General features: G+C 51.2%; 1 protein-coding gene across 1 annotated transcript; it reads right to left on the bottom strand.

The window, feature by feature from the left end:
- Positions 1-6,077: 6,077 nt before the first annotated feature.
- Positions 6,078-6,710, bottom strand: UBL4B (ubiquitin like 4B). The gene has a single exon (XM_063628015.1). The coding sequence runs from the start codon at positions 6,631-6,633 to the stop codon at positions 6,109-6,111; it is 525 nt and encodes a 174-aa protein (XP_063484085.1). The 5' UTR covers positions 6,634-6,710; the 3' UTR covers positions 6,078-6,108.
- Positions 6,711-11,995: the final 5,285 nt, after the last annotated feature.

Raw genomic sequence — 11,995 nt, 5'->3', positions numbered from 1 at the left:
TCCTGGGCCGTGGACCACTTTAACTGGTTTATGATTCATGGTTTTGTACATACAAAATTATATAATGACATAATCAACACCTACCGCAGTGGAAAGAATATAAGGAGGGCCCCCGTGATCTCCACCTCCTGGTATCCAAGCCTTTGTATAATCCCCTCCCTCTGAATGTGGACAGGGCCTGTGACTCGCTTCTAACTAATAGAACTGGCAAACGTGGTGAGGCGTCACTCTCATGATTACATTATGTTGTAGAAGACTTGGCCTTGCCAGCTAACTCTAGAAATTCTCTTTGCTAAATCAAGCAGCCCATGCTAGAAAAGCTCACATGGCAAGGAACTGCAGGCAGCCTCTAGGAGCTGTGGGTGACCTCCCACCAACATCCAGCAAAAAGCCCAGGCCCTCAGTCCCACAACTGCAAGAAAATCAGTTCTGCCAACCACGGGAATTTGGACGCCAATTCCTCCCCTGCCAAGCCTCCAGAGGAGAACACGACCCAGTCAATGTCTTCACGGCAGCAGCCTAAGCCCCTAAGCAGAAGACCCAGGTAAGACATGGCACTGAAGTGTGAGATAATGCTTGTTTTAAACTGCTAAATTTGCATACAGTTGACCCGTGAACAACATGGGTTTGAACTGAGTAGATCTGCTTATACATGGATTTTTTTCAACCAAATGCAAATTTAAAATACAATATTCACAAAATGCAAAACCCATGTATACAGAGGGCTGGCTTTTTGTACACCCAGCTTCCTCAGGGCCCACTTAAGTATGTGTGGATTTGGGTATAATGCAGGGGAGGGGGTGTGGTTCTGGAACCAATCCCCTGTGTATACTAAGGGATGACTGTAGTTCATTGTACAGTAATAGAAAACTAATACCCATGTACCCACCACTTGACAGAATAAACTTTATAATTGAAGCCCTTGAAAAAGTTTCCTTGGTTGCATTTCCCTTCCTACCAAACATTTATTAATGTTTTCTTAAGCATGTGTCCCTAAATAATATCTATAATGTTGTTTTGTATGATTTTGAGCTTCATATTTCATTACAAAAATGTATTTATATCGTCCATGCTATTTGGTAGCAAGTCATCCTGACCATCCCGCCATTGTCTGTCCTCATAATAAATGGCCATCCCTGATGTGTGTTCAAGGCCTCACAGTGCCCCTGTGACAGCCAGCTCCTGTTGCTTTGCCCCAGCCTGGGACATCAGCAGCTCCTGTTCATGACTTCACACCATCACAGAACCTTAGTGTCGGAAGGTACTTTAGGGGTCAAGTCCAATCCCTTTGTCTATTTTGCAAATGAGGGAGTCTCTGGTCCAGAGATATGAAGTGACTTGACTTGTCCAAGGCTCAAGGCAAATAGAAGAGCCAAGACTGGGTCCCAGGCCCATGTCCAGTGCAGGACTTCCTACACTGGGATCTCTGGCTGTCAGAGTTCACCTACTCAGGGGACAGTCTGATCATTCCATTTCACAGCTGGTGCTTTTGTCAAATTAGTCCTGATGTGAAGACCTAGACTCAGTACTTCTGGACTTCCATTTGCAGTGACTCTCTCACTAATGGGGCCACCCCACAGTATGAAGAATTCAACGGTTTTAGAACTGCGTCCAAGAGAGCTTACTGCATTTATTATGGCGTCAATATTTTTCATTTAGCAAAAGCAAAGTGGTGTTCAAGCTAAGTCCCAGATATAGAAATAGAAACTGAACTGAGTGCAGTGGCTCACGCCTGTAATCTCACACTTTGGAAGGTCAAGAAAGTGCTTGAGGCCAGGGGTTTGAAACCGGCCTAGTCAACATAGTAAGACCATCTCTACAAAAGAAAAATGAAAACAAAATTTATCTGGGCATGGTAGTGCACACCTGTAGTCCCAGCTACTCAGGAAGCTGAGGTGGGAGGATTGCTCGAGGCTAGGAGTTCAAGGCTGCTGCAGTGAGCCATGATTGCACCACTGTAGTCCAGCCTGGGCAACAGAACAAGACACTATCTCAAAAAAAAAAGCTGACATTCTACCCCTGGTCCTTGCCCATTATAACAGCACCTCTCCCAGCACAGAAGGAAGATGCCCAGAGCCCGCCCATCCTGTCTGTTTACATCTCAACACAATGTCACCATGTCTTCCCTCAGGCACCTCCACTGGACTCTGCTGTTTTTCTGAGGAGGCGCAGCCCTGCCCTCCACTTCCTTCTACCCATGCCTCTCTTCCCCAGTTTAAAATGGCTGGAAGCTTTATATGATGACTAAAATCTCATTTAATCCTGAACAAAGGCTGACGGAGGGAGCAAGTCAGAGTGGAAGGAGGGAGAGGACTGGATTTGCTTCTAAAATCAGCCATCTGGGGTTTCTGGAGCCCTGGAACATTGAAAGCTTCTTCCACATCTGCAAGACTTCATCCTGACACACCACTGCCTGCCCCATCTTTCAGGACTAGTGGTAAAAGCCCCACAGCTACCTACGAACACATCACTGCATCCTAATTAAAGGCGATACTGGAGGTCAGGGGTTTCCGAAGCCCCTCTGCTGCACCATGCTGCAAGGGACAGCAGGGGGCGCACTACTCTCCGTCCAGGAGACAGGACTCCTTGTCTACCAGACTAAATCTCGGCACAAAGCCTGTCACATAGCAGGAGGCTGTGGTCTGAATGCTGGTGTCCCCCAAAATTCACATGTTGAAACATAATCCCCAGTGTGGTAGTATTAAGAGGTAGGGACTTTGGGGAAGTGATTAAATCACAACGGCTCGTCCTCGTGAATGGGATTAGTGCCTTTGTAAAGGAGATTGAGGCCAGGTGTGGTGGCTGACACCTGTAATCCCAGCACTTTGGGAGGCCAAGTTGGGCGGATCACTTGAGCCCAGCAGTCTGAGACCAACCTGGGCAATGTGGTGAAACCCTGTCTCCACAAAAAATACAAAAATTAGCTGGGTGTGGTGGTGTGAACCTGTAGTCCCAGCTACTCGGGAGGCTGAGGTGGGAGGATCACCTGAGCCTGGGAAGTCAAGGCTGCAGTGAGCCGAGATCATGCCTCTGCACCCCAGCCTGGGTGACAGAGGGAGACCTTATTAAAAAAAAAAAAAGACTGCGAGGAGCCTGTTTGTCCTTCTGCAATGTGAGGAAACACAGCAGGCGTTGTCAGTGAGGAACAGGTCCTCACCAGACACCACATCGGCTGGCACCCTCCTCTTGGAAACGCCAGCCTTCAGAACCGTAAACGATAAATTTCTGTTGTTTGTAAATTACCCAGTCTAAGGTATTTTGTTATAGCAGTGCAAACAGACAGACAGAGGCCCATATATGTTTATTGATCGAAAAGCAAAGGACTGACTAAATAGCAAATGGACCAGGATACTCTGCCTATTTCCATCAGAAAGACTATTTTGCCATGGACCAGTGGACTGAGGGGTGTTGGCCTGCAGATGACCCAGGAAGGAGCTGGGATGAGAAGCTAGATTTCTCTGTGGATAGAACCATGAAGTTGGCTACTGGATGTGGTGGCTGTCCTGAAATGCCCCCAACATTTTTTTGTTACCTGTAGATAGGTAGGGGAGAGATGCTGTGGGGAGTTAGGGGAAAGAGTTTCTGCCCAAGGCTAAAGTTAAGAAAAAGTGCCTTCTCCCTAGTGAAGCAGAGAGGAAATAGGGAGCCTTCAACAGGTGCACTGGTACAGGCTTCAGTTTGAAATAGGGCAAAACTAGGCACAGTGAGGGGTCCCATGGCAGGCAGCCCAAGAGCTAGTGTTCTCAACACAGATGGGATCCAAACCCATCGCTGGAGTATTAGGGGTTGATCCTGCCCGTAGCCGCTCAATACACCACTAACTTCTGTTCTCTGATGACTATAACAACATCCTTTAGGGGCAATGCCTGTCACCCCACACTGAGAAACACAGCACTGAGTAAGACCATTCCTGGGAGTGGTGACAAACAGATACAAGTTTCTGCTAAGTTCCAAGTGACAGTACATTCTCTCCTGCTTTTGAAGGGAGGAACAGGGGCAGGAGGGCCCTTGGGAAGGGGGAAGTCGGTAGTGGGAGGCACATGGAAGAGCAGACCAACTTTCCTTCTTCCCCATTTGGGATTGGAGACATCCTCCCCTGCAGTGCTGGGGACAGACAGTGGAGGTGGCTGCCTCCCCTGGCCTGCTCTCAGCCAGCCCTGATACTCCCACTAACTAGAGAGAAGACAAAGGCTTCCCCTGTCCTTCATGCCAGCTTCTCTCAGTAAAAGGAATAAAACGGCCCACTTATTTTTATCGCTCACGGATTTCCTGGGAAATGGGCTATTAGTTCCCCTAATGTAAAGATAATAGGCTCATTTCCCTTGGCAAATGGCACAGCCCCAGCATAAAAACACTCACAGAACTGTCAAGAGGGCTCCCCTGCTGAGGATGCAGGGCCCAAGAGCAGGACCAGGACAGGCACCAAGGAGCAGGCTTGGGCCCCCTAAACCCCAGCCTGGGAGTGCTGGCTGTAGCCAGTGCGTGCTGGGTCCTTGGTGCCCCAGGGAGAGGTCATTAGTCTCCTCAGAGCCCCTGGTTTCCTCTCTTGGCTGGGACAGAGGGTGGGGCACTGGGAAAGGAGCTGGGTCATAAGCTGAACAAAGTTGTCTTATTCTGGGAGGTGAGGGAATGACCACTCTTAAGCAGGCTCCCACAAACAATGCTTTCCACGTCCATCCTTGTCACTGCCGCTGAGCCCACCGCTAGAAGACATCCCTCCCAGTTGGACAGTCTTTGCCTCTAACCCTCACAAACACTCATGGGGTAAGTAGATGCTGTTATAAGGATGCCCAAGCAACAGGTGGGAAACCTGAGCATCAGACAGGAAAAGCAGGTTACCCATGGCCACACAGCTGGACAAGGACTGGAAGAGAGGATGAGGGGCCCTGCAGGCCAAGGACAGGATGATTCCTAGGGAAGGGGGCCCTGCTCGTTCAAGACATTCTCCTCCACCCCTCTCCTCCATCCCCATCACTCAGGACTGAAACTTTTGCAATAACAGCATTTCAAGGGCTTCAGCAGTGAATGGGGGACCACAGCTCCCCACTCCCTCCCACCCATACACAGAGTGTGGGGACTCCTCAGCCTCTGCAAGGGCCACTCTCTCACTCAAAGAACAGAGTAAAGCGCCTGGCTTTCCTCGTCGTCTGCAGGGGACTGGCCCCTCTATGCTGAACCCAGGGCCCCGTGAGGCCCGGTGCATTCAGTCACACACACAACTCTAGTTTCATGTCGCCGCTTTGCTTTTCACATGTATACCAGTTCTCTGCATCTAGGCTGCGTGCTCTGTGAGGGCAAGGATCCTCATTGACAGATACCATTTTTCCTTCCAGGGAGCCTTGGGCAGCGCTGGGCAGGTAATGTGAGCTGTGATACCTACTGACTGATCAGTCTGGGAGGGTGGGGCATGGCTCTGTTCACGCTGGCCACAGGGAGTGTAAGACTTCGCTGAACTTTTTTTCTGCCCAAGGCTGAGTTTCCTGCTATTCTTGGTCTGTGTCTGTCTCCCTGAGGGCTCCAGGGCTGGCACCCGGTACGTGCCCTCCTCCCACTCCCGCCTCTGCTGTGCCTGTCCCTTAAGCTGGAAGCACAAGCAGGGGAACAGCAGGAGCAGCCTCACCCAGAAGGCAAGGGGCAGCTACCTGACATTCCTCTCCTCTTGGCTGCTGGGGAGCCTAGGGGTGATGTCATGGTCTGAGGATGGAGGAAAACGAACTCACATTGTCTTTCTGTTCCAAAGCAGAAAGAGGGTCTGCCTAGAACCATGGAGACCCTGGGCCAGGGCTGCTTTCAGCCTGGGGAGCTGCTGGGTATGTGTGGGCAAAGCTGCCAGCACAGGAGGGGACTGCAGCCTTTGGGGCTGCCCTCCGGTGATCAGAACCCTTCTAGGGGAAGCATGGTGGTGAAGGTCGGGTCACTCTGCATTTCAGAGGGAGGACCTCAGGCCCAAGAGGGGACAGGGATCCAAAAACCCTCCAGCTGCTTGGAAGGTTCAAAAAGGGGTGTGGACGCATCCACATCAGCAAGAAGTAGTAGGAAAAGTCACCAGGGAACACATAAGGATGAGGCCGGGAGAATTTTAGCATGCAAATGGGTAGGATGGCCCGTTTACTGATCAGGGGCTGCCTCCTCCTTCTCCTCCATGTCGCAGGAGCTCTGAGGCTGTGACTTCGCCTCAAGCTCCCTCTCTCCAGCTGGCTCCATGTGCGCCTCCTCTGCCAGGAGGTACTGGGCCAGCTGCTCCAGGTGCTCCAGGCTTATCTTCTGCAGGCGCTCCTCGTGCTCCTGCCTCAGCAGCCGCAGCACGGCCTTGGCATCCTGTGGTTCAAAGTGTTTAGCTAGGACTGGTCCCAGCCGGTGCCACAGGGGCTGGGTCTGGGGCTGGTGGCCCTCCTTTAGTGCCATCTTCTCCAAGGGCCGCGCGATGACATTGACAGAGGCATTGGGCCCAATGCAGTAGTCAGAGAGGCGCTTGTCGTCCTCCAGGAGCTGGCCGCGGAAAAGCAGGTGCTGCTGCTCCTCAGGCACCTTCAGCCGCCTGGACACCAGTTTCTTCAGCGTGGCTACACTCTTTTGCCCTGACACCTTCAGACTGCATCTCTGGCCCATGAGCAGCTTGACTGTGAGGAACATCGGGCTAACAGTGGAATCAGGAGGGATCCATGCTCTGGGAGCTGCCTGCAGGAGATGTTGGCTTCTCCCTATCCACAGAGGGCTAGTAGTCCCAGGAGACCAGGGACCCAGCTTAGGCAGGCAGCCATTGGCTAGTGCACAGTGATGTCACAATGCCGCAGGAGGGCTCATTTCCAGAGTGGAACTTTTGGGACAGCAAAGGGGTATTTGGGCCCAGAGCATCCTTCCTCCACGAGAGGAGAAAAAGAGCACCAGGAGAGAAAATGTGGGACTGGGAGAAAGGAGAGTGAGACTAGGAAAGGGAGGGAGGGAAAGGACAGGGTGGTGGGAGGAGCATGTCTATTGATTTCTTCAACACATGTGTATTAGGTGCCATCTCTGTGCCAGCACCTGGACCTGGGGAGACAGTCATATTCAAATGGATGCCTTCTGCCTTCATGACACTTTCACATTAGTGAGCTGGCTAGCATTTATCAAGTGTCCTCTTTCTGTCAAGCACTTTACAAGCTCTCTTGGATTGGGCTTTCCAGCAGCAGACCCTGAGACAGGAATTTGAGCACAAGTACTCAATTAGGAGGTGATCCCAGGAGGCACCAGGAGGGGAGTGAGGAAGTGAGATGAGGAACGGAGGGAAATCAAAACGTGCATTCATGAGCAGGTTGCCATTGTGGGCAACTAGTATGTTATCCTGCTGGGGAGCTCTGGGAGGTTGCATGGAACACACCTGAGTTGCACCAGGTGTGGTTTTTTTGTTTTTTTTGTTTTTTGAGACAGGGTCTCACTCTGTCGCCCAGACTGGAGTGCAGTGTCATGATCTTGGCTCACTGCAACCTCCGTTTCCTGGGTTCAAGTAATTCTCCTGTGTCAGCCTCCCGAGTAACTGGGGCTACAGCTGCACGCCACCATGCCTGGCTAATTTTTGTATTTTTAGTAGAGATGGGTTTCTCCATGCTGCCCAGGCTGATCTCAAACTCCCGGACTCAAGCAGTCTGCCTGCTTTGGCCTCCCAAAGTGCTGAGGTTACAGGCATGAGCTACCGCACCTGGCCGAAGCTGCGTCTTTATGCTCTGACCCCTGTCTTTGGCTAATAGAAGTGCTACCTCCTTGGCACTTCTGGTCCACAGGTGTAAGCAGCATGCTCCTGTGACCAGAGAAAAGTAGGAAGCCATCAGGCCCTCAGAAACGCGAGTGCTGAGGGGATGGAGCAGGACAACCAACAGCATCTGCATCACAGGCCTGTCTAATTGAATCCTCTCAACCCATGAGGCAGGCACTGCCATGATCTCCATCTGCCAGAGGAGAAAGTGGGGGCTTGGCTGATCCTACAGCAAGCAGGCAGCATTGCTCATGTCTTCACTGTTACCTCATGTTGCCTCCTAAACAAATCTCTGCTCGGTGCCTTTTGTGGCCCAGGCCCTGAGCGGGCACCCCCGGCTCAAAGGTGAATATGAGAAAGGACACTGATTGGGCCTCCTCTGTGTCTGCAATTTCTGTTGCATTTGGCAGTTTTCAGTGCAACACGTTGCTGAAAGCCTTCTGGGTCAAGCCCTTTATATATGTTGTCACAATTTAGCCTTGGAGGAAAGTATTGTCTCATTTTAGAACTGAGCAACCTTGGAGAAGACCTAAATAACGTCTCACAGCCAGTGGTCTGATTTTGTCAGGGGTCCCCTCAACTCTCACCAGCTCTGTGCTCGACTGTGTCCTTCTTCTCACTCACCCTCTCCCTCCCTCCCACCTAACCTCCTTTCCTTTTCCACCTGCCTGGAAGCTACAGTGGCATGATGCTGTTGTCAACATCCTTGGACTTTTCTTGAACTGCCCTTCCACAGCACCCAGCCCTGACCTCCACCCAAAGGTGGCTGCAAGCTCTGTCCCTGTCTTTGGAACCTGGCAGCCAAGAGCAGCTGGTGAAGATACCCACGGGGCCGGGCGCGGTGGCTCACGCCTGTAATCCTAGCACTTTGGGAGGCCGAGGCGGGCAGATCGTGAGGTCAGGAGTTCAAGACCAGCCTGACCAACATGGTGAAACCCCGTCTCTACTAAAAATACAAAAATTAGCCAGGCGTGGTGGTGCACGCCTGATATCCCAGCTACTCAGGAGGCTGAGGCAGGAGAATCGCTTGAAACGGGGAGGCAGAGGTTGCAGTGAGCTGAGATCACTCCACTGCACTCCAGCCTGGGCGACAGAACAAGACTCTGTCTCAAAAAAAAAAAAGAAGAAGAAAAGAAAATATCCATAGATGCCACAAACTCAGCTAGCCCTCACCCCTCACCCCAGCCCCATGTTCACTCTTGCCGGGTGACTCATATTCTAGTCCATAGGGAAACTAGAGCTCACAAGTCAGGAATTCCCTGACCTTCTGTCCCTTCTTCACTTCCTTCCTCCTCTCCTTTCCCCAACTAAATGAGCCCCCTTGTTATTTCCCTTCTTCTCTGAAAATGTCTCCAAAACCCACTCCTCCTCCTCTGCATCCCCACCACCCACGGGTTCAGGCTGTCAACTCCCTCCAGCCCATAGTTCATCTCCTCCCCCAGTCCCACCGCCTTGGGTCCATTCATACCACAGCCAAGGGGATCTTCCCAAAATAAAGGCAGAGTTGTGCACTCCTCTGAGTAACACCATCCAGTTTAGTTTCCTCTGCTTTTGGAATTAAAACCAACCTCCTTGGCCAGGCCCTGCTTGTCACCCAGCCTCATGCCTCCCCACTTGGCATCCTCCACTGTAGCCACACCAATCTGCATTTCCTCTACTTGCTTGTCCCATTTGAACTCTTCCAATTCATCCTTCAAAACTCAGGTCAATGCATGCCTATAGTCCCAGCTACTTGGGAAACCAAGGCAGGAAGATAACTTGAGCTCAGGAGTCCAAGACCAGCCTGGATAACATAAGAAGATCTTGCCTCTAAAAAAAAAAAAAAAAAAAAAAAAAAGGAAAAGAAAGAAAAAAATTCAGGTTGAAAATCACCTCCTCCATGAAGGCTTCCCTGCTTTCCCTAGCCCTGGGAAGAGATAATCCCACCTCCCTCCATGCAACCATTGCTCCCCTTGAACGTACTTATGTGAATGCACCTAGCACACATCTGTGTCTCCCTCATTAGCTCTCAGAGAATGGGACTAGGTCTTCTCTGCCTTTGTGTCCCACGCTTCCAGCACAAGCCTCGTACAGAGAATGCCTTGAATACCCGCTTGTCAAATGAAGAATATAAAATTGAGACACACTGAGCCATCCAGGGCCATGCAGGGCAGGTCCAGTGCAGCAGGCTGTGGAAAGATATAAACCTGCCTGCAGCCTCTCTCTCACCCCCACCTCCTGCCCTAGAGAGATGAAAATACAAAATTACATAAAAAATCAATCAGAAAGTGAGGCCAGTCTTTACCAAAGGATCTTCTATAGCATTTCTTTAAATAGCCAGCTCCCCTGGTGCATTTGAAATAAGATAGAATTTGTAAATGTACCTGTACATACAGTGTAGGGGAGACCTGTGGACTCTCTGACAGAGAGAGCAGGGGGATGGATGAGGTTTCTCCTTGGCCATGTGGGCACTCCCAGCCTCTAGAGGGGAGGACTCTGTGGTGGACAAACCATCAGATGGACAGGATTGGGGCCACACCATGGGAGATGTCCTGAGCAAAGCAGAAAGATGAAAATCAACTGCGTGCCTCCAGCATCTCCTCCTCAGACCCATCCACCCAGCCAGACACTGCCCAGGACACTGGAAGCCACTGAAGAAGACACACTGGGCCTGGGCTTCTAGAAGCACAGGAGCACCACAGCTCAGGCTTTGTTTCTCCCATACCAGCGGCTGTGTGCAGGCAGGGGCCCTTGTGACTGGGGCTTAGGGAGTCATATCTGCTGGGTCACACTTTCTAAACCAGGCTACCTGTTCTAGAGAGTCCTAGTTGGGCCATGAAGATGGAAGCTTCAGAATTAGTGGTGCCCAGAGAAGCCGAGAGAGATGGTCACTACCCAGCCCCTGTGTCTGTGCCCAGGAGACCCCATTGCCTTTCCTAAGGGGGACAGTGGGGACACCTTGCTGGACCCTCAAATCACATTTGGAGCCTGGAAATTTTATGTTTTCCCATGTAATTGCTTGTGATAATTATGCAATTAGCATTAGAAAATGTAATTGTGTAATCGGAGCATGCAATCAGACAATGATTGCCATAATTAGGGGGAAGATTATTGGGAATGAGTGGGTCTGGTGACTTGGGGAAAGGAATCAATGTGCGCCGACAGTGCTGGATAGTATTAGGCTTGGTCCCCTCTTGAAAACAACTGCAAGTGCAATTTGTGTCACTGGGAAACAAGCACAACGTCTGGTGGGGAAGATGGATGGGCGTGGGAGGGTGCTTTGGGAAAGGTCTGTGAACATCTGGGTTCCTCAGAAGCCCTTTGCAGTCTCCTGAGCAGACGGACTGGACGTTGAATACTGAGGGTGTGAACTCCTCAGGATAAAAGCCAAGTGTCCAGCTGCCGGACTGGGGCCTGCCTTGAGCAAACCTGTTCCTTGAATCCCATTTTCCTCCTCTGTCTAACGGGAGTGTGATCACTGCCCAGCCTCCCTTGGAGGGTTGCTGTGAGGGCCAAAAATAGGTAGGCCGTACCCCCAGGACCTCACACAGCATCCAGCCCATGAAGACATCCAGACATATGGATTTAATTTATAAATGTAAACGGCAGCTCTTACTGTCACCCCTCAACAGTGAAGGAAGATCCCACTGTGCCTAGAACTGTGCCCAAAGTGTGAATCCCCACAGGCCGGGGTGGGCCCCACTGCTTGCAGAGGCCTTTGCTGACTGCTGGGGGGGGCTCCAGGAAGTGGGAAGTTTACAACCACTCCCAGCGGCCACAGGAAAGGCTCATATAGAAGATAAACTATGGCCTCTGCCCACCTCACTCCCTGGAAAATGATCAAGTTATTGCGCTTTAATGATGTCAGGCTGGCCTTCCAAGGAAGGTGCCTGGAATGGAGCAGAACCTGGGGAGACAGAGAAGGAAGGCAAAAGCAAGACAGAGAAATGGAGAGGGAATGGAGAATAAGAAAGCCGAGTGCAGGAAGTGCTTGGAAAGGGGAGAACAGCAGAAGGGACACAAGGAAAAGGGGATGGGATAAAAAGTGCAGGCAGGGGAGCAGCACCAGGGAAGAAGTTAGAAAAGGAAAGAACCGCGGTGGGCGCGGGGTGGGAGAAGCAGGAGCAGGAAGGGACAGTTCATGTAAAACAAGTGCAGTCAGTAGCGCTGCAGGCCTCCCTTCTAAGAACACGGTCCTTCTCCCCGCTCTCCGCACAGTCTGCAAATGGTTCATGGGGAAACTTTTGGCAGAGAAAGTGGAATCTGGGAAGCTGAGAACACAAAGCT

This window comes from Symphalangus syndactylus, chromosome 12, assembly GCF_028878055.3.
Source record: "Symphalangus syndactylus isolate Jambi chromosome 12, NHGRI_mSymSyn1-v2.1_pri, whole genome shotgun sequence".
NCBI classification, from domain to species: Eukaryota; Metazoa; Chordata; class Mammalia; order Primates; family Hylobatidae; genus Symphalangus; species Symphalangus syndactylus.
The sequence above is the reverse complement of the archived record's forward strand: the minus strand, read 5'-3'. Positions and strand labels throughout refer to the sequence as shown.

What these genes read in the sequence shown, in the direction of transcription:
- UBL4B (XM_063628015.1), bottom strand. Translation starts at nt 6,633, where the DNA reads ATGTTCCTCACAGTCAAGCTGCTCATGGGCCAGAGATGCAGTCTGAAG.